Consider the following 22,010-nt stretch of genomic DNA (forward strand, 5'->3'; position numbering starts at 1 on the left):
TAAATTTTCATATTTATAGTTGGAAAGTCATTTTATGGGCACCTTGTATTCTCAAGAAGAGGTAAATTTCTTTAAAGTTAACAAATCAACTTTGTGGGATAATGCTTGTTATTTTCTATTGTAAAAATTTAGTGTGATTAAATATATTGCACTAAAAAGAAGCAGCAGTCAAAATCACTGCCAGCGGTCCTTCTAGTGTTAAATAAAACTGGTGAGTGACCATGTTTAATTGTTATATTTGATTGGGGCCAGGGTTTTTCCTGACTTTTTATCAATTGTAGCAATTTGGCTAATCAGGTGGAAAAAGTTGTAGCCAAATTGATGCGTCAAAAAATTTGAATTCCAAAACAACTGTGTCAAATGGCAGATTCGACCATGAAGAGGGGAGAATAGACATTCACGATTTGATCTTTTATTTATTCGCCAAATGAAATGTTTTGTCGCAATTTGATGCAATGCCGATTGGCAGCGTGAACCTTGACAATCAGCTGAGCAAGGAAGAACGATGAGATATCTCTCAATTCTCATTTATCATGAATGAAGTAATTAAAGGTTCTCATGTTGCTTAATGTAAATATTATCGTTATTTATGTAGAGCAATTTAATTATTTAAATTAATATATGTCGTGACACAGTTCGTGACACCAGATTAAAAAACTGCTGAAAAATGAATTTGGGGAAAAAAATAGAAATGTTACCTTTTGAAAATAAGCTTGATTTGTGCTTACCCGATAAGAAAAAAAAGAAACATCCATACATGAACTCATTACAACATTCTCGAAGGTAAATTTATTGAGTAATTATAGCTTTGTAATAGTTATCGATTAATCACATTGCAGAAACGATATAATCTCTCTCATTTCTAAGATTGTTAAAAAAATAATATACAGTAGAGTCTCTATATTTAACGAAATTTTTATACCAGAACTTCCACACATTCTCTCTCTTACATCATGTACATTGAAAATCACTCCACCACAACAATTTTTTTTTGATAGAACAAATAAGACTTCGTTACAGAGACCCGACCATATATTTAATCGATCAAAATCAATCAATCACAGATGGTTCCACAATGTTACAAGGATATACAACTCCATGAAACACATTGCAAATTTCACGGTACAACGTTATATAACAGGTTACGATAATAATTTGAGTGAGCAATGCACAAGAAACCGCTTGTGTGTGTATCAACTCTCTGTGCATACAATTCCATAATAATGAATCGCTGGCACACTACAACGAACATTTGTACAGACAACGAACATGACAACCACCGTAGAATAAAAACAAATTACCGTATTTCCAGTGCATAATTTGGTATGCCACTACTACTACTGAACCAGACATGCACCTCGTCCATATTCCTCTGCGGAACCTCTAACGAATTGGTACATATTTAAATGTGTGCGTACGTGTTGTGAAATCTGGCGTGAAGTTTGTTTCTTTGTAATACTTGTTATGGGTAGTGCTGCCACCAGTTTCTCTAACTATGAGTGAAGTGTAATGATTGAATGATTTATTGTTGTAGGCCTGTTGCTCTCTGTGGCGAGACTTTTTAATGGGGAGATCGGCTCGCATTTGCGCGTCGAAGTTGGGAACCACAGGAAACCAACATCAGCGAACCCCCACTGTGGTGACGGTGGTGTTTGAACCCGGATCCTCGCGATGCGAGTCCGTCACTATGAGCACTCGACCACCACAGCGGCAATTTGGTATGCCTGAAAATCGTGAGATCAAGCAGCCCGCCGGGAAAATCCCATATTATCTGGCATGCCAAATAAACTGAATACTTTATAATTTGCTCTGTTCTCACTCTGAAATTCACCCTGTAAGTGAGTATTTTTTCATTCCTTGCTAATGTGTGTGAAATTGAAATAAGGACAGCAAAAAATTAAAGAATTAAACTCCATAACATGTTTTAATAAAGCATTACTCAACCTGTGGTCCGCGACGATGGCATAGGTGGCCCACAGGCAGACTCAATAAAATTATTCACTCATTTTATTTGACATTAGTAATAAGGGTTCAAATAAAATTACACCTTTATTCTTAAGTTCAACATACATCATCGAAGAAAATACAGGAAACTGTGATCTTAAATATGGAATATTACTAAATTTTGCCAAAAATTTCAACTTATTGCTTTAAATGCAATTTGCTAGTTACTGCTAAAACTGCTGAAGCGTGTGGAAATAACGGGTTGCTACAAATTGCAGTTAACAAAAATTAACAGTATGTTGTAATTATTGAATATTCGAATGAGTATCTTTAAAAAATGGGACAAATGAATAAAGGTTGTGGTTCTTGTATCCAGAAAGGTTGAGAAACACTGTTCTAATACAAAAGCGACAGCACATTTCTTTAATCTCACTAGCAGAAAAACGCACAGAATTCAGTATTTGCATTAGGTTGATGATGGTTAAATTTGAAAAATAGGTAAATACTTGATATTCATTATCGTTATCAAATTGTTGAGCAAAACACGTTTGTCTCAGGAAATAACTATTTTGTTCTTGCTTGCTCATTTATATTCAGTATTCAACATAAATTTATAACTGGACTTTGATCCAGTTTATCTATTCTCCTGATGATGCCAACTACTAGTGTTGGGGAAACGTTGAGAACTAACTCAAACGGACGACGGTCTTCGAACCCGAAAAAACAATTTTTATCATAAATTTATATCGTTTTCAAATGTATTGTGTGATCCTTAGAATGTATTTTTGCATGCCAGGAAGGGACCAGACTCCAATCAAAAAGCTGGTGTCTAGCACCCTCGATTTCAATTGCATGTTGGCTAATATGGGGTGGGGGACTGGTTTTTTTTGTAGTGTTTAGCTTGGTTTCTAAACATTTATAGCCAGGGCAGTTTTAAGAGTAGCATGGGGCCCCTAGGCCAAATGATTTTGCAGAGACTCTACCTGGAAAATTTACATGCTTACTCTCAAAATTTTCCAGATCACATTTTTGTGAGTCCCTCAAACCGTGCCCAGGTGTGTCCATGAGTTAAGACTGCACTGCTTATATCTACGGATTTATGATAAATACATACGTATATAGAAACATCCTCTCCACTTGTCCCCGTGGGGGCAGTGATGAATTTTCTTCCTTGTAATCTTCATCTCCACAAATAACCAGTTTTTCTATGAATCTTGTAAAGTACATACTATTGTGTTTGATTTTTTTACCAACTATTCAATTTTACAGCTTACAATAATCTAAACTTTCAGTTAATTGTAAATTTTCAGCGACTGGCAATTGAAGTCCAGCAGTCAGGGTGAATGAAAAAAAAGTGGGAGATTGTCACAGATCTCTCATAGCTATCTTGATGTGCCCTGGGGGGGGGGGGGGTCCTAAATGCATAGATAGCTCAAGTGGGTACCATGATTTTTGAGAATAACTGTAGTAGTAAATAGGTAGGCAGGTAATTCCTGCTAGATAGAGGCCCAGAATATCTTTTTGCCAGAGGAGCCTATGATACTGTAAAGATGGCCATGTACGCTTTCTTATCATCCTATAGCAGGGCCTCTAAGCAGGGAACACTTTTGGCAAGAGACTGTAGTAAATTCATGGTCTGGAAAAAAACCTCATACAAAACTAGATTCGTCTTTGCCCCCCATCACCCCGGGATGAAAGTGTATAAACATCCCTCATTTACATGCTCAGATCTATATGAAAATTTAGGAAGGGTATTTTCATAAAAGTGGCTCCTTAAGCAGAGTGTGGAAGACATTATCTATCACATTATGAAAAAATAAAACGATTATCATGTAAATATATTTTGGTAGGACATTAAAGCTTAAAAACAAAAAAAAAATATTTTTTCAAAAGATCATTTAGTGCATAACGATGTGATATAATTTCTATATTTTTATTCTATATTTAATATTTTTAACTAACCTGGTACTTGAAAGTTTCATCAGCACTATACACTTAAAATAAAACAATTCAAATACGTTCAATAATACATAATAATGATTAATATTTTACTACAAAGAAAGCCATAATTTGCTTTATACATTTGTTAGGAAACATTTTGTAAAAGCAGTGTTATACTGTCTTATACTTTTGTGCAATACAGTAAAAACTTTTACAGGGCGAAACATCCAACTGAATTTTATTAATATATTTAAAAACTAGTTGTCCCACACATTTTATGCTGTCGGCTGCAAAAATCAACCTGGTAAGTGAAGTGACGCATTATTTGGGTGATCAGATGAAGAGGTTTGACTGTACTGTGGTTCTCCGTGATCATGTGTTTTGGGTGAACCAAAGATTGGCAGAAATAGAAAGAACTGAAGAAATGCTCGGAAAATTAGGTATGCCATTACGAATATCAACATAATTTTTTCTCATGCGCTATGAACAAAAATGGTTTTTAAAATAAAAGTGTTTTGATTTCTCACACTACAAATAATTTGTTTCATTTTGTATTTTACTTTTTTTGTGAAAAAAAAAATTGCTTATGAGGAATAAGAAGAATATACACATTTACTTTCTGATGAAGCCATAAACAAGGTTATTCAATTTCAATTATTGATAAGTATAAGTCCATGTTAAATAATAACCAGACCTAAGTTTTTCTTGCAGGCAATTATTGTGGTGTTTTAACCAACTGATCTAAATCAAAAAACTGTTATCCCTCAATTTTTCCGGCATGCCAGATTATGAGCAGAAATACGGTAATCAGAAAAAAAAACTATTATTCTCACTATAATTACATACATTTAAAAACAAAGAACATACGTGCCGTGGCTAAAATATACTACCCTTAATCACAGTTTGAAAAAAAATAAAGAAGCTTGAATGTGTGAAGCTTTCACAGAAAGCTTTAATGCTCGTAGAAGCCATGAAACTTCCTAAATTCTAAAAATACTGGGAAAATTTCACTTCATATTATATATGTACATATAATATAGGCTTTCTTTGATAGTCTCATAATTTTTCTCTTGATTGGAAATTAGAGAAGAGCGTTGGTATAGAAAATATACTTCATATGTTAAACTGAGACCATTATTATTATGTATAAACAGATATAGGTGTGTGAGTGCATTACACATTTATAACATATATCTACACACACACACACAGAGACTGGTTAGTAATCCATAGTTTTGATAAATTCCACAGCACAACAGAACTGTGTCCACCAATATGCATCCTCACCTTCGAGCTGCCTCTCATAGAACGTGTTTACGTACTGCACAGTGGACAACAAGTTCGCTGGGTTCGCTTTGATTAGCACAAATACCAACACAGGCATCAGGTCATCCGCTGCTGGAACCTGTCTGTCGCTGGCCATGCTTAGTAGATTCATGATTGTACTACAACACCTGACGACGCACTGTACTTTATCTCTTGGTGTCTGCAATGACAAACAGTTTTGATAACAATGTCTGTAACTACATCTCGCACACATATGCACAGCAGATTTATCTGAAGTTAATGGGCATAATATTAGGACTTCCTAATATATTAGTAACTAATAACAGACATAAAAGAATTAGATCTTTCCTTATTATGCCAGGTCATCTCTATAAATAGAATGCTGGGCAGATGTGTAGCCTGAAAGTTGAAAATGGCAAAACAACTGATTTTCGCCATTCTCAGTTCGAAATTACTTTTCCATTTATATTTCTGGCTAACTCAAACCAGTCATATTAAAATTGTTACCAGGCAGTAAACTGCCACACGGCTCTGCCTGACAATCAAGTAGTTAGCGTGCTAACCTTTGCTTGTGCAGGTCTTGGTTCGAATCCTGGTTCGGATATATATGTCTACTGACTCTAACAAATTCCCTGGATATATCATACGAATCTCTTGGGAATACGAGAAGATCATGTTAATTTAAAAAGTAATAATACAAAGGAAATTTCTATGAATAAATATGGTAATGCATTTCCCGTTGGAGCTCAAACAAAAAAATATCTTTAATCTCTAATAATCCAAAAACTTGAAGACGAGTGTTTTACATTATAAAGAACAATGGAAAATTTGTTGAATGTTGAAAATATAATTGAACACGAGTTTCTTCGAGTGGCTTTATCATTTTAGGACAGGTTTTGAAAGCTAATTTATTTTTTCTGTTATAAGAAATGCAGACATATGTTAAATTATTATTATAGTTTTATAATCCTGTTGGTAGTCAGAGATTTCTAGTTAAAAAAGAATTTTCACTTCGAAAAAATAAATTATTTTATTTATAGAATATTTGTATGTGGCTTTATCATTTTGGGACACACCTTATTTATAGGTTTTAAGTCATTTGGAAAAGCTTCTTTCTCCTATGTTTGAGGGGAAATGCATTATGATCCTTCAAGAACAAAAATTAAAGCATTGAAGAATGGATGTCCTAAAGTCTTTTAACTAATTTTATTTCAATTCCAATAAATTTTGATTCATGCCTTTCTTTTATAACACAGGCCTACAAAAAATCCCTTTCTTGAAAGCATTTTCAGTTTTCATATGTATTTATACCATTTTCAGTGCAGATTCCAAAAATGCAATCTATGTTTTCCTATCATGTGAGGTTTCTTCACAAAACAATTTCATATTTTGGGGGAAATAACTCTAATCCCAATGTTTTGGAATTTTATATTTTTATTTTATCACCTTATAAGTATATATGCTTCACATTTATATCTTAGCCCTGTCATCATAATAGTAGACCCCGAAATCAATGAAATATTTTTGACAATGATTTGCTATATTTATTCATAACACACATCTTCAATGTGATTCATATGCTGCTTATGGTATTACTATTGGAATTTAATTTCCACTTTTTCTGAAAAAATATAGCCAATATAATAAAACCAATGCCAGAATTGGCATCCCCAAAATCACCCTAAAATCAGTGAATTATCTTTGGCAATGATTTATTATATTTGTTTATAGCACACAGTTTCAATGTGGTTTGTATGCTACCTATGCATTATTACTAAAATTTAATTTTCACTTTATCTCAGAAACTTATGTGATGGAATTTTTAAATTATTTTCCCAGTAATTAACATCCAAAAAACGATAACACTAATTATTTCTAAGAAAGTGTTCTCATCTCAGATCTGTGTAATTTAAATCATACCTTGTAAGCGTTGATAAGATCCAGCTCAGCTTGTGCAGATGGCCAGGGACTCTCACTATGGTATTGCTAGTTCAGAAAAGAATGCCATTAAAACCTCGATATGTTGCTTGAAAAAAGAATTAATGAATAAATAGAACATATTAATTTAATTGAACATTAACCATGTCCATAACAATGTCCATTAACCCTTTAAGCTGGTTTTAATATTTTCCGAGATCCACATTATAATTAACACAGGGGAAATCACTGAACTGTCTGCTAAATGCCGCAGCTTTTCTTCAAGATAATTTTTTCTGATTTTTTGTAGCCGATAGTGCTTCTCCCCCTCCCCCCAACTCCGATAATAATGGAAAAAAACTAAAAGAAAGAAAAATACTCTAGCTTTATCTATTATATAAACAGTACGCGTATTCTTGTACTACCATAAAGGAAAAAGAAACCGTCTCTCTCTTCCTGTTATTAAACTTTGAATAAAAGTTGCCTACACCCATTGGCAGTTGATCTGACAGATTGGGGATGATGAAAAACCTGTTTGACAAAAAAGCCACAATGCGTTATCATTGCCAAAATAAGAGGATTTTAAGGAGGTGAGATATCTTGGAATTACCAAAATAAAAGGCATCAAGTTAGGGGAAATATCTCATCAATCCCACAGTAAAGATTAAGAATGTTCCATTTCTTTTTTCCAATAAATATAATTTTTATTAGGACTATCATAAATAATATACATTTAACCAATCTTAAATCTCATTACTTTATGGCATTATTGTGTTATTTACAAAATCATTATTGCATTGAATTATTGATTAAATGTCATTTTTACCAGTTATTTTTGTGTGATTGAATAATTGTGGAACAAATTATCCAAGTTCACATTGTGTCCTATGGGGAAGTTTTATTCAATATACTAGTGATTTGGATTACAAGCATATTCGTAGAACGGATTATGGTCACAAACCGAAGTTCCACTGTATATGCTATTTCTTCAAACTATGATTTTTTCCCTAAAAGTGGCAAAATTAGCATCTGCAGATTATATGCAGAAAATTACAATTCTAATAATACCATTTTGATAAAAAATAGAACTTTGAACAACAAACTCTTTCTTACTTTTGGAATTCTGAGATCTTTATGAGATGGGACAATCACACTGGCAAGCTTCGACATGTGCTCATGTAACACCCTATAACCGAAAAAATGATAATAAATTAAGTCAAAACTTACTGGAAGATATAAAAGAACTACACCTGTCTCTCCATTTACGAGAGTAATTTTTTTCGTGGTAAATTATAACTCTCTCTATTTACGCGTATTTTGCAGGTACTGTATTTTTTGTGCGTGATATCAATTTACATAATATGAATTTATGCAGCCAGCGTTTTTTACACAACCTGGTTATGATGATTCAGCAAGGATGTCAGTGCTGTGTGAGGAAAGGGCAAAAAGTATTTCTAAAACTTACACCAGCTTTTCTTTCTAATATTTTGTTTTCTTTTGTACTGAGACTCTATTTACGAGATTTTCATTTGTGTAAAACAAATCCACATAGAATGTATACTCCACGTAAATGGAGGGACAGGTGTGCATAAGAAAGCGGGAAAAAACATAATTCATATTGCTCAAGCTATCATAAATTAAGAAAAGTTACATTCATTACAAGAAAATATAATTTGCATACTTGTCTCTAAGAACATCACCGTCACCATTTGGATGAAGAGCTGACATGTAAATATGACCCATGAAGATCCTTTCTATCACTATTTGTGCGTGCTCAAGTTGACTCTGATATGCAGCTACAAAACAAGAAATGTTTAAAACAACACAAAACATTTTGGTGTCATTTATATACCTCAGGATTATTTACACAAATGTACTAGAAAACCAAATAAAGATATTAGAATGGAGCAACTTAAAAATTACACAAATCCTTGTACAGTCCCTTGCAGTAGAAAGTACTGAATAAACAAAGAGTTTATAGTTAATTGGACAGTTTCCATATATTCCCTTTATGATTGAGGTGCTGACAGCAGGTCTTCTGTTGTTCCCTCTGATCTCTCTTCAAGTTTTTCCCTTCCTCTTTGTTGCTTTCAATAAACTCATCAAGCATTTATGTAAAAGAAAAGAAAGCATCATACATGATCTTCCCCCCATGATAAATCTATCATATTCAATCACACTCAAAAGACACAAGATATTTTTCACCCTTATTGCAGTCTCTATGCAGAGATTAGATCATTTGATAAATTTTGTCATCCCACAGTCATTTTCTGCACACAAGGGCTAATAAGACCTGAACCAACAATTTATTGCTGATTCCGAATGGCAGCCTCTTTTTTACACTCACAGAGAGGTTAATGCGCTAACCCCTCAATGTGGCACTCCCTGCAGTAGCAATCTTTTTCTGTGGTCATGTCGTCATTTCTGTTGTACCCCTGTGTCAGGAAAGTTTTTGACAAGGACGAATCAGGTATTGAACTCTCGACACCTTTAAACATCCTTTGGTATTTTGGGTGTCTTATCAACCCGGGCTACCACGCCCCTACACCAGAGTTTAGAGAGAAGATAAATAAGAGAAGACACTTTTTATATTCATTCCTAAATAAGATGCATAGTTGCAATTACTTATTAAAAATTATTTGTTTCAAATGTCTCAAAGAAGTGCATAAATTAAAAAATTATACAATACACATCAAATTAAAACCTTAAAAAATATAAATCGAATAGAAAAAAAAATTATTGGTAAAATATTTTTTCTTTTGCCAAACAAGGAAAAAAGTCTCTTACTTGGCCAATCCATATTCAACAGGTGGAACAGGTATCTTAAGAAATTCTGAACCAAAATTGCCTACATAATACCAAATAAAGATGAACTTTACACAGAACACATTTCATAACAATATCATACAGCTACAACACAATTATCAGGGGAACCTTTAATATGAAATGTTAAGGCTGTCACTAAAGATAGATATGAATGATTAACTTTCAGAAAATCTCATGACTAAGCCTGTTGAAGAGCTTTTTTTTTTGAATAAAGAGTATTTGAAATACAGAATAGTATTTTAATAATACTTCTAATAATAATATTCTTTAAAATAATACAGTCAAACCTGAACATGAAACTCAAAGTTCCGAAATTTTTTGTATTAACCAATAAGAATGGCAGAAAAAGAATTTTTGACATTCTATTTGAGCTAGTCTGAAATTTAATGCAGTGTAAATTTATACAAATACACAATACACTGAATTGATCACCAAGTTCTCTTTTACACGTCCTCACAATTTTTTTGAGAAACAAAAAAATCAATAGGATTTCTAGATATTATGCTGAGGTGAACAAGAAAAAAGTGTTGTTTCTCTCCACCGGGAATCGAACCCAGGACCTCTTGTATACTGGGCAAGTGCACTTACCACTTTTTTCACCTTTTCTTTTTTGAAAAAAATCATCCATCTATACTGCCGCCACCTGGAGGCTATTAGCTGAAGTTAAAAAGCCACTGCAATGTCTCTACCCAGCAAGTCAAGCTACTATGCGTGTTTCAAGGAGAAAGGGATTTTCTCTCTGGAATAACTAAGTACGCTTGCCTGGTATGCAAGAGGTCCTGGGTTCGATTTCCGGTGGAGAGAAACAACACTTTTTTCCTGTTCACCTCGGCATAATATCTAGAAAGCCTATTGATTTCATGTATCCTAGCCGAGCAAAAAATCATCATCCATCTCTTTTGAAACAAAACTTTACATACCAGCAGCTTTCAATCTTTTTAAACTACAATTGTTAATTTCATTCAAGATTTTTTTGCTTAACCTCAAGAGGAACTGACTGCTGCTTGCAACTCATGATGAATGGACAAGCATCTAATGATCCACAGCATGTGCAGTGTAGTAGCATGACACGAAAAGACAAAGACAAGGTAGTAAATTTTAAACAATTACAACATTTAATGATGTAAAACACATTAAATATGATATTTACATGAATGAAAATTACAGACCATACATGACACACGCACACGACATTTAACTGCAAACTATGTATTAATATGAAAAAAATGTGAGCTTTTTTCCTCTCTCTAGGATGAAAGTCTGTGCAACAGCACCATCTATGATGTTAAATCGTTACATCGGCTTTTGAGAGCAAGACAACAAAAAGCAGCTTCAGAGATAAGCATGTACACGTCACTCCCCCCAACACACAGGGGTAATAAGTCCTCTCCCCCAACGTCTAGTGCATTAATGACATTTACCCAACCCATGACTTTTCTGAATTTTTTTTTTTTACAAAGCACATTTTTTATTCAGGGTGACAAATCCTTTCACATTAAGCAATCTTCCATTTAAACAATTATGTTAAGAGTATTTTTTAACATTCTATTGTTATAGAGAATGACAGGACCAAGAATTATTTTCACGTTAACCAGAGTTTCATGTTAACGAGATCAGACTGCATTATTTAAGAGTATTGAATAGCATGCAAAAATCTCAATAATGAGAATTTATTCATCATTTCAACCACATTCATAGTCTCAAGAAAAATTCAATTGATCATAATAGCGATTTGAATCAAAATACAAGAGAAAAATATAAATTTGCTCGACATTTATACCTTTTCATCAGCTACATTCAGTTCCATGAATTTTTTAACAAACCGTTGACAAACTTGTTCACGCTGATCAAGGAATATTCTGACACATGCCATGACAAGGTTGTGATTGCAAACTTGTTTATCCCTGCGCAGCAAAAATAAAAATAATTCCAAAAGTAATTAAGTAAAGTTTAATATTTTTTCTAAAAAAACCATGTTCTTATTTTTAAACTGAAGCATATTTCACAAGCACAGGAATTATTACCGTATTCACAGACAAAGTTTAACTGCAATCGCAGGTTAAAGGATTAGAGATCGACTCAGATTGGTTAAATTCTGGATTTTAATCAATCCATGTCTATCTCTAATCCTTTAACATGCGATTGCAGTTAAACTTTGTCTGTGAATATGGCCGTTAATGTAATTCATCATAATGTTGTAACCTTTCCAAGTTGAACCAATGTTTCAAACCTTTCGAAATCAAATGATGCCTTATAAAGTACAGAGAATTGGATACAATGTGCGGATTAACTTTGGAAGGAAAATTCAACTCGCTTGCACCACCACATTGTATCTGGTTGCTTGTACCTTGTATAAATTATAAAATAGTGACATCTCTCTGTATGTCGCCATCTGGTGGCCGATTCATTGCTCTTGAGTTATTAGCTGAATTAGGTCTCACTATGTACTGTACAGTCCTGTTCGGCATATATATGATCTATCCTCTGTGCGGTCGTCTGAGCATCGCACTGGACTCGCATCACAAGGATCCAGGTTCGAATGCCATTTGCGGCTAAGTGGTGGTCTGCTAAAGTTGGTTTTCTGTGGTTTTCCAAATTCAAGCCACGAATGCGAGCCAGTCCCCCGTTTAAAAAAAAACAATCCACTGACAGCAGGTAGACCTGTGTATGGTGATCGACTGGTCATAGTGATGGATTTGCATCACGAGGTCTCAGGTTAAAACCCGACATTGGCTGAAGTTGTTTTTCAAAATACAGTGCACGCCGCTTAATGTGATTACATTGGGACTAAAGGGATTATGATACAATAACCGATTGATAAATGTATCTGAAAAAAAAAATTAAGCGTAGGGGGAAGTACTACTTTCAATTTTTTATTAAAAGTAAGATATCCTACTTTTAATTTTTTTATAATGGGACACATTCTACTTTTAATTTCCTAATTAAAAGTAGAATGCATCCCATTTGGTCAAATGGGGCACATGGAAACAGGACAACTGTTTTTTTCCAACACACACGTTTCAAAATTTTAAATTGTACATATTTTTTCAATTGTTCTAAAAAAGGAATTTTTCCCTTTCTTTAAGCTAGTTTTTTCCCCATTTAGAACTTGTGAGGAGGAATTTAATGGAACTGTCAAATGTGTATTACGAATTAAGACACTTTTTATAATGTATGGTATGTTCCATAGATTCCCTTGTGAAAGTCCTCCATTCGAGGAACTGCGAATGTGGTCAGTTGAAAGAAACTGGCCATGAATTGAAGAGAAGAATCTCTTATTTTACACGTCTTTACTATAGGAAAGAAGCACAACATATGCCTACATATAGCAAAAAAAGCAATACACATGCATGGATCATAGTGGCTGTTATGGGCCTAATAGACATTGTGAACTGTGTATGGAAACTTCGGTCAACTTCTGACCTCCTACACAGTCTTGCACATTAATACAGATACCTTATAGGGAAAAAAATGAGTCTGGTTCAACCTTAGCTTCCAAATATGCAAGAAGAAAAACTTTCGATGAAAAAAAATTGATAACATACACACACTGAAGTCTCGATAACAATAAACAAATTTTTTCCCCATGATATCGGTACATTCCTTCCTTAGCAAAAGTGATAATAATGCCCGAATGATAACTTTAACCATGATTATAACGAGGAGCATCTACTTAATATAGATGGCTAATATATTTACTTTTAACATTTTTTTTTTCATAAATACCTTTCGATTCTTTCCATGAGTGTTTCTAAATGTGACAGCGTTGACAACAATCCCTGCCTGCATCTCACCAAATAAGCTAAATATGGAGCTCTTTTCTTATAGTCCTCTCTCAAAGACCAGTATAGCTTCTGGCATCTGCAAAATAGTGATTATATCAATAAAAGCTTCATGTAAATAAAGTGGAATCCCCTTTTTACGGCTTACTTACACATGTGTACAACATTTGGCTGTGCTAGAAATTCATTTCTATGCTAAAATTTTAATGTTAAATTATTTCATTTGTATATCGTGCAACTTCAATTGCATAACGTTTTCATTTCGATAAATCCCAAATTTTGGTAAAAATATCACTCTATCAATCAAATTCTTTTTTTCTTTTGTAGGTGACACAAACATCTCAATGAAATAAACTTTAATGAATACTATCACTGAAAAATTATAAATTTCAATGTGATTGTCAACAGTTAAGAAGAGGGTACTAAAGGAGGAAAGTGGGATGAAAAAAAGAAAAATGGAATACTTGCCCAAGATCATCAAACATCTGCACACATCTTAATGCTTCCCTCAGATGTGACAAGAGAGGACGCTGCTGTAAATTGATTGCTTCAGCAAGAAGGACTTTCAGAAAAGCTATTAGATCATTTTCGTGAAACCGTTGGGTAGAAACAGAAGCTCTGGAGGTATTCTGCCACGGCAGAGTCTGAAGGTCTGCAGATCCTAAAACAAGCCTTAGCTTACGTTTTGCATTACAAAATGCAGAGCTGCTTTCTGCCGATGAAGAATCAAATAAAAGAGGTCCATTATCAAGAGATATACAATCTTGTATCTCACTCAAATGATCTACAGAATCTATCCCAGACTTTGACATATCCGAAGAACTTTGAACAGGTGATTTTTTCCGATACTTAGCCAAGATTTCATCACTAGCCTCTGAAAACGAAAACATAATATAATTAAATGTACTCTATATATATAACTGTTGTTTAGACAGAAAACACAATGAAAAAAAAGAATTATTGGATGAACCATAAAAGAACACCAGAACTATGCCACGATATTTATCTTGTTGCAGAGATCTCTTCCAGCCCAGCTTAGTGGCAAAATCCTATCGGATGTACCACAAGTTTGGTATATCTGATTCAGTATGGTTTTATGTTATGCATTGCTGTAAAAGTATAAGTAAAAGCAAAGCTCAATACCAAGGGAAACTACTAATTCTAGTTTTATTTATTGCAATCTATTGTAAGATCATTAAATCCCCTAAAATCATAATACATTTTAGGCTTTCCCCTAAGAAAATGAAATTTTTAATCCCTACAAATTTTCAACCTACTATCTTCAAATTGGTAGTAAGCTAAATGTTATACAAAGATGACATCACTCTCCGCTACCATACGAAGGTTTTTAACAACTGGCTGTTGCAAAGATACATTTTAGAAAGAGAGAAAATTCAACTGCCCCTGTGGGGAACGGAACCCATGTCCTTTCACTTTTCCGGGTGAACGCCCTAGACCACTAGACTACAAAGGCACCGCATCTCTCAATCTTTTCTACTCGGAGCTCGTGTACACTGAAAGGGACCGACCGCACATGGATGGCCGGACCAGACTCAGGCCAAGCTCACAACTGCTGATGCTGCCACCAGATAGTGACTTATACAAGGATGACGTCACTCTCCGCTACCATACGAAGGTTTTTTAACAACTGGCTGTTGCGAAGATATATTTTGGAAAGTTGAGAGAAAATTCAACTGCCCCTGTGGGGAATCAAACCCACGTCCGATTAAAGTCCAGTTGTCAAAAAAAACCCTTTGTAAGCTAAATGTTCCCACCAATACCACCCAGCCATCCCAAAAAAAGCTGAATTACGAAAAATAAAACTAAACTCATTATGAAAATTTAAAAAAATATTACCTAGCTGAAGTGCTCTTGCTTCCGCAAATGAAGATGCACTCTGGCGAATATTCTTAATGGACAAGTCTTCAACACCTTAAAATATTTAAAATATGAAAATTTCATGAGCCAAACATATTTCGTAAGTGAAAAAAAAATATGTGTTGGGAAATTAAAAACAGATTTCAATGTTAATTGGGATAGGTACAGCTCTAAATAGACTAGATCTAGCTCTTAAAACCTTCCCATAGAACTCAGAATTTCTAAGCTTTCAACATTTTTGGATTTTAAATACAAATTTCAACTTTAACTGATGCCTACAACTGATTTACATAGAAACCCAGTAATAAAAGGACTCTTTGTTGGAGTCTTTCTTTTCTAGTTGATATGTTGGTTAACAAAATGCTCCTGAATGCATAGAATATTACTCAATATAGTCTGTAGTCTGATTGACTAGCCCAGACTAAAATCTGGCTGCTTGCTGTGTTTTAGATTGACTCCTGAGATCACTAAAACTCTATCTTTATTTATGGTTTCATCTGTTTTATTTATGCAAGATATTCAAGATCAAAAATATGACTCCAGTTGGAAGAATATTTTCCTGTGCATAATCTGCGAGAATTACACGTTAATAAAAAACATTAGAACTTCTCAGGGCAGATTATATGCCATTACATCTCATCTGCAGCATTTTTTTATATCTTGGAACTGAAAAAAATATTTAAAAAATTTGCAAGAAAGAGTTTTTAAATATTTAGACTTTTACTAGTCTAGTCCCAGACTTTCACATTAAAAAAAAGTGTAGTACCATTCAATTTGATCACTCTTGTAACATCAGTTATTTTATGTATGAGGGGCTAGTTAGACCATAGAACTGCAATTTAGCCCATTTGCTTCTCCTGGAATTAGGTACCTAAAAGGAATTTTTGATCATAAACTGGGGGATAAAATTTAAAAAATTCCAGATTTTTGGACTGCAGCATCAAGCTGCAATAATGTTTTATCTGAAGACTTTGATTTGAGAGTGCCTCTTGTGCTCTAGCAAAACAAAGATAAATTAGAAATCTGTAGTCCCCATACAATTGACACAAAAAAGAAACAAAGTACAAATAGAAAAAAATAAAAATTCAATTGACAAAAACAAAAAACTGTTCAGAGCTTGTACAAAATGAAGAAGAGCAGCCAAAATAGATGGAACATGCTGCGAGTGTCAAGAATAAATATCAAGTTAGTGACTGAAAGTTAGTTCACTGAAATAGACAAAATGTCACGTTGGATGTGCCTATTTCTTAACATGGTTAAATTTAAATTAATTTTTTTCATCATGAATTTTGAACAAACTTTACTGCTGACTAAATTTTATTTGTCATCAAGATTTTTTTTTAATGTTTTTGTTGACATTTATTTTTGATATATTTGTTCATTTTTTGTTCAATTGCATGAGAATTACTCATATTTAATTGGCAATAATGAAATTTTATTAATTAATACATTATTAATTTTACTCAAAATTTTAGCCATTTGAAAATTTAAAAAAAAAAGTAATATGGGAAAGAGAGGTGGGTAAGAGTATGCATCTAGAGCATTTTTGATCATTAAAACAAATCTTGTCTTTCAAGTCTCAAAAACTTTATAAAGTTGTATTTGGTATAAAATAATTGTACGAAAAACGAAAGTAGTAGCTTCATTAAACAAATGAGATAAAATTTCTAAAAACAATGTGTACTTTTTCCCGACTGTTGGCCAAGAGATTTAATAATAGTTTCAAACAAATGTCCACATAACCTTTATAACTAGGGTATTCCTCATTCCACCACTTTCCAAATGTTCCTAAACTAACCAAATCTTCATCATAGGATTATTCAGACTTGTCAAATGAACACCTCTTTGCATCGTCAAACTTGAGAAAATTGTTTTTCTGGTGGACTTTTTGGAAATAACTGAAATATTATTTTTTACATTGATATTTTTTCACATAATATATTTTATGATGTTCTCTTCCACTGCAGGATGACACTGATGTTTCCTATGAGAGATTCAGAGACTGTGACTTCCAGTTGCATCTATCCTTTGGAAAGGTTCTAAATCACATAAGTGATGGGAACCTGGGTGCATCTGGTTCATCAGGTTCAATGATTTCAAGGCTTTTTTTTATGCAATTACTATTTTTAAACCCTTTTACGGGGTCTATCAGCTTTTGTAACCTTCATTTACAGATTTCACTTCATATTGAATTACAGAACTCGCATCACTGCAATGTTCTTACTATTAGCCGCCCATGTGTATTGTTTTTTCTAAATTGCTCAAAGATATCAACACTCTACGACAGTTCTTCTCAAAGTGCACGTCGTGGCTCTTAGGTGCGTCCCCAACCTTTGTCAGAGGTGCCGCAACCAGCAGGAGATAATGATTTCTATGTCAATTTACGTTTTGAAATGGTTCTTTTATAAGGGAAAATATATAAAAAAAACTATTCTGGGGAGCTGCAGATGAGCCATGAATTGAGCAAGGAAGCTGCGGGTGACAAAAGTTTGAAAACCATTGCTTTAAGATAAGTTGAATTCTAATGCCACCATATTGTTCAGATAGAGAGAAGAGAATGTTCTTCCTCATAACTTAAACCTTGAAAGCTTTCACCAAATCTTTTGCATAGTCTTTTGCATAGGAGAAAAAAAAATTAAGATTCCTTCACAGAAAAATTATACACTAACATGACAAAATCATCACATTTTTCCAGATAAATTGGGAACATCATGGATATTATCAATGACGGGTTCTTGAGATCCATTTTGTATTGTTGCATCTTTAAATTGTTATTTTTTCAATAGTTTTCTTTTGCACTTGTGCAAATCAAGCAATTATGTGTTTAAAAAAAAATCACAAAACATGTTTTTTTTTGTTTTTTTTTGCAGAAGCTATTATACATGTATATTTTTATACATGGTGATAACAAAGCTTTTCCCAACATATGATCCAGTTTCTTAACTGGAGCAATGGCTTAATTGATAACAGTTGATATAGCTTGGATAGTGTACGGTTAAAAATGAAAAAAAAAGGTTCATTTAGACAGATCTATGTGTTAATTGGTCATAGTAACTTTTACTTGCACTTTTGCCAACAGCAAAAAAATGTGTGCACACTCTTACCCATCTTTACCCTATATTTGTTATAAAAACAAAACCCACTAGATTCAGCTCTATATGATGAGAGAGGTGATTTTCGATTTCTTCCTTTGAAAGTAAATTTAAAACCAGATAGTTTGAAGATGCTTTTTCTATTTTTATCCTCCACGCTGGAACCATCCTGTGAATGAAATATGGAATGAAATGAGATTAGTGAAGGCAATTAAGATAAGTGATTACAATATTTAAAAGTATGACATGGAATTAACACTGAAAAACCAGAAATCGAGCATAATTTTGTTGCTGTAAGCTAGTACAGCCAGTATTTAAAGGGTTTTAATGAATAACAGTCTAGGCAATTTTTTTTTAAACTTTACAGGAAACGTGATTAAAGTTATTGCTGAAAAAGAGAAATTTTTTCTGCCTGAGAGTAACACGGACCGTTTTTCCGTCTGGGAATGTAACGGAAAAGCAATAGCAACATAGACTGTTGTTCCAATTATAGAACTCAAGGTTGCAGTTATTTAGAATGACATAGCAATGAAATATGTGAGGTTCTGTGGAACTAACTTGAGGAGCCTGTAATGGAAGCTATATGGAACATTATTCAGTCAGAAAAACTGATTTTACAAAAAAGTAACATAGAAAGTCATTCATCTATATCCTGCATTTGATGAATGAATGGGATTTTCCAAACTAGTCTGTTAATTTTTCTCCCCCAACATTTCATCTACTGCTATGGTAAGCAATTTCAGAGAAGCCAATGCTCTTCTGTTGACTTCGAAAACATAGAATCTGATCTAACAAGATTTATCTCTTCATAAACTTTCCCAATGAAAATGAGCCAGATCGGTTCTCAAAAGTGTTTAAAAACAAAGGCAATAAGTCTTCCACGCTTGTTTGCCTCATTCCTCTCCAGGACCGAACTAGCGGGGAGCAAAAGGGACAACTGACCTAGACAGGGAAAATTTTAGGTGGAAACAAAAACACTAATAAAATCAATAAATTTTACAGGGGTGAATCAAGTTTTCCCCCCTCCCCCCCAAAATCCTAATAATGGCCCTGCTCCTTTCCCTTTCAGAATTTTTTTTTACATCAACCAACCCCCACTCCAAAACACCCATTGGGGACCTTTTTAACATGTAGCTCTCACCGTTCCGTTCCAGTCCACCCTCCCAAAGGGTTATATTGGCTACTTTGGAAAACCCTGCAATAAAACAACAATGAAGCGAGTGACTATGACAGAGTAGGGGGGGGGGGATCTTGGTTCGCTTGGTGCTTGACTACGGGCAAATCTCCTAACTGAAGAACATGGAATAAACCATTACTTAACCACTTAATTTTTAGCAGTTCTTAAAATTTCCCTGATCCACATACCTGCCATACTGGAAATCACTAAACCTTTTAGAAATTGCCACCAGTTTTCAAGAATAATATTTCTTTCCTGATCTCTGATAAGAGCTACTTTACCACATGCCAACTGTGACCATATCACTATAATGTGATTTACTGCCGTTAATGAGTCAGGTTGGAAATGAAGGCCCCATCTATTGGTAATTGCCTCAAGTTTGTTAAGGAAAATATCTAATCTACATTCTTTCCCACAGTTCAAACCTGGGACGCGACAAGATTTACACGCAATGATAAATGCTTTTCCCCAAAACTGGGAATAATAATAAAACAAAAAAGATAAATGCTTTCTCTCTCTTCTATCATTTATTCTGTACGTAAAAGATGGTAAAAAACATGTCTTTCTCCTGTCATTTAACTTTGAACAATAGCTGACTCTGCCCACTGGTAATTGATTGACAAGATGGGGGGGGGGGGGGAAGGACATCTTTTTATCTAGCGAAGCTCTCTGTACAGAGCAAGCTGATATTGAGATTTCCAAAATGAGAGGGTTTTAAGAAGACAAGATATTCCAGTGTTGCCACTGTAAGGGTTAACTATATATGCACCGCGTACGCATTCCTCTGCACAATTTCTAATGAATTGGTACACGCAGGAATGTGCTTTGCGCATGACCATATACATATATATGTATAATGCCATAAGGCCATTAACATATTTATGCTGTCAGAGTTTTGCTTGTTTCATATTTTTGGTGCTGCTGCTGCTCTCTCTTCCTTATTTTGATGAAAAGATGGTAAATGCTTGAATTTGCATGTCATGTAAGTTTCATGTTGAAGGTCTGTCTGCTCTCTACAGAGACTTTTTTGAATGGAAGACAAGTTCACATGCACTAGACCACTGAATAACAACACCAAAAGACGTCAGTAGTTCCACACAGCTTTTTTCTTAATTAGTCAAGATTTTCGTAGTTTTTAAAATGATGTGTAATTCAAACTTCAATATTCTCAAGGGCAGGGCCAGAACTAGAGGGGGGCAACTGCCCCAAATGGCAAAATTTAGGGGGGTGGCAGTTTTAGGTGGGAACAAAGATCACTGTTACAAAATTACCAAATTTTAAAGTTGTGTGGGGGAATGGGGACAAAATAATGTTTGCTCCGTGCGGCAAAAACCCTAGTTAATGCCCTGCTCAAAGGTCAGAGAAAAACAATGCCTTTGAAAAAAAAATTTCACTTCAATTTTTGCACCATCTCCCCTCTTTTATTTTTATGTAATTGATGGCATTCAAATTAAATTACAAATAGATAGTGATAAAAAAGTCATAAAATAACATTTGACACATTTTGTTATTTTTAAGATTTTGCAAAACACTTACCGCATTAGAAATTGCTTTATCAAAACTTATAGATTTGGGAATGGTATCTGCAGATATTGGAGATGTGTTCAGTTTGGAACATTGGGAAGCCTCATTCAAAAACTGTGCAGAAGGAAGAGTATCAGCATCAGAACCGGTTTTGATAATTCCAGAGGCATCCGAGCTTGCATTGCTGCTTGCACTACTTGATACGCTGGCTGCACTGAGACGTGTGCTAACATCATCAACAAAAACAGAGTCCATCAATTTCCTCTTTGCACCGCGCTCAGCATTACTGCTTCCTTTCAATAGACTATCAACTAGAAACTCCTTCTCAATATCCATAAGATTTTGATTGGAATCGCTGCTTGAAATGGGATCATTAGGAACAATTCGTTCATTATGCAAGTTTAGTGTACGAGTGAGGTCAAGAGATAGAATATCGGCAATGCTTGACCTATGGCTGGAGCGATCGCTTGAAACGTTCACAGTCTCTTGTAAAGAATCTAACAGAGTTTGCCCAGATTCTTCACTCTCGTTAGTCAGTTCCTTGATAGCCAAGCTGACACGGCCTGAGGAAAAAGTAAATAAACAAAGTAGCAGCAATCATAATTAAAATCTAGGCATGCTTCAAACTGTTATTAGGAATAA

At 34.2% G+C, this 22,010-nt stretch overlaps 1 protein-coding gene across 1 annotated transcript in view; it reads right to left on the minus strand.

Annotated features, from left to right (window-relative positions):
• Positions 1-758: 758 nt before the first annotated feature.
• Positions 759-22,010, minus strand: part of Gapvd1 (GTPase activating protein and VPS9 domains 1) — a 56,312-nt gene continuing 35,060 nt past the window's right edge. Inside the window, exons 15-25 of the mRNA XM_089251258.1 lie at positions 21,381-21,931; positions 18,719-18,836; positions 15,555-15,629; positions 14,166-14,571; positions 13,642-13,776; positions 11,696-11,819; positions 9,877-9,937; positions 8,771-8,885; positions 8,203-8,275; positions 7,093-7,158; positions 759-5,371 (exon numbers count right to left, since the gene is read on the minus strand). Of these exons, the coding sequence (XP_089107384.1) occupies positions 5,105-5,371; positions 7,093-7,158; positions 8,203-8,275; positions 8,771-8,885; positions 9,877-9,937; positions 11,696-11,819; positions 13,642-13,776; positions 14,166-14,571; positions 15,555-15,629; positions 18,719-18,836; positions 21,381-21,931 (1,991 nt within the window). The 3' untranslated portion in view covers positions 759-5,104. The remainder of the gene's footprint in view (positions 5,372-7,092; positions 7,159-8,202; positions 8,276-8,770; positions 8,886-9,876; positions 9,938-11,695; positions 11,820-13,641; positions 13,777-14,165; positions 14,572-15,554; positions 15,630-18,718; positions 18,837-21,380; positions 21,932-22,010) is intronic.

Source organism: Pholcus phalangioides, unplaced genomic scaffold, assembly GCF_987345545.1.
Source record: "Pholcus phalangioides strain wild (caught in Gottingen) unplaced genomic scaffold, Ppha-v1.0 ptg000024l_1, whole genome shotgun sequence".
NCBI lineage: Eukaryota > Metazoa > Arthropoda > Arachnida > Araneae > Pholcidae > Pholcus > Pholcus phalangioides.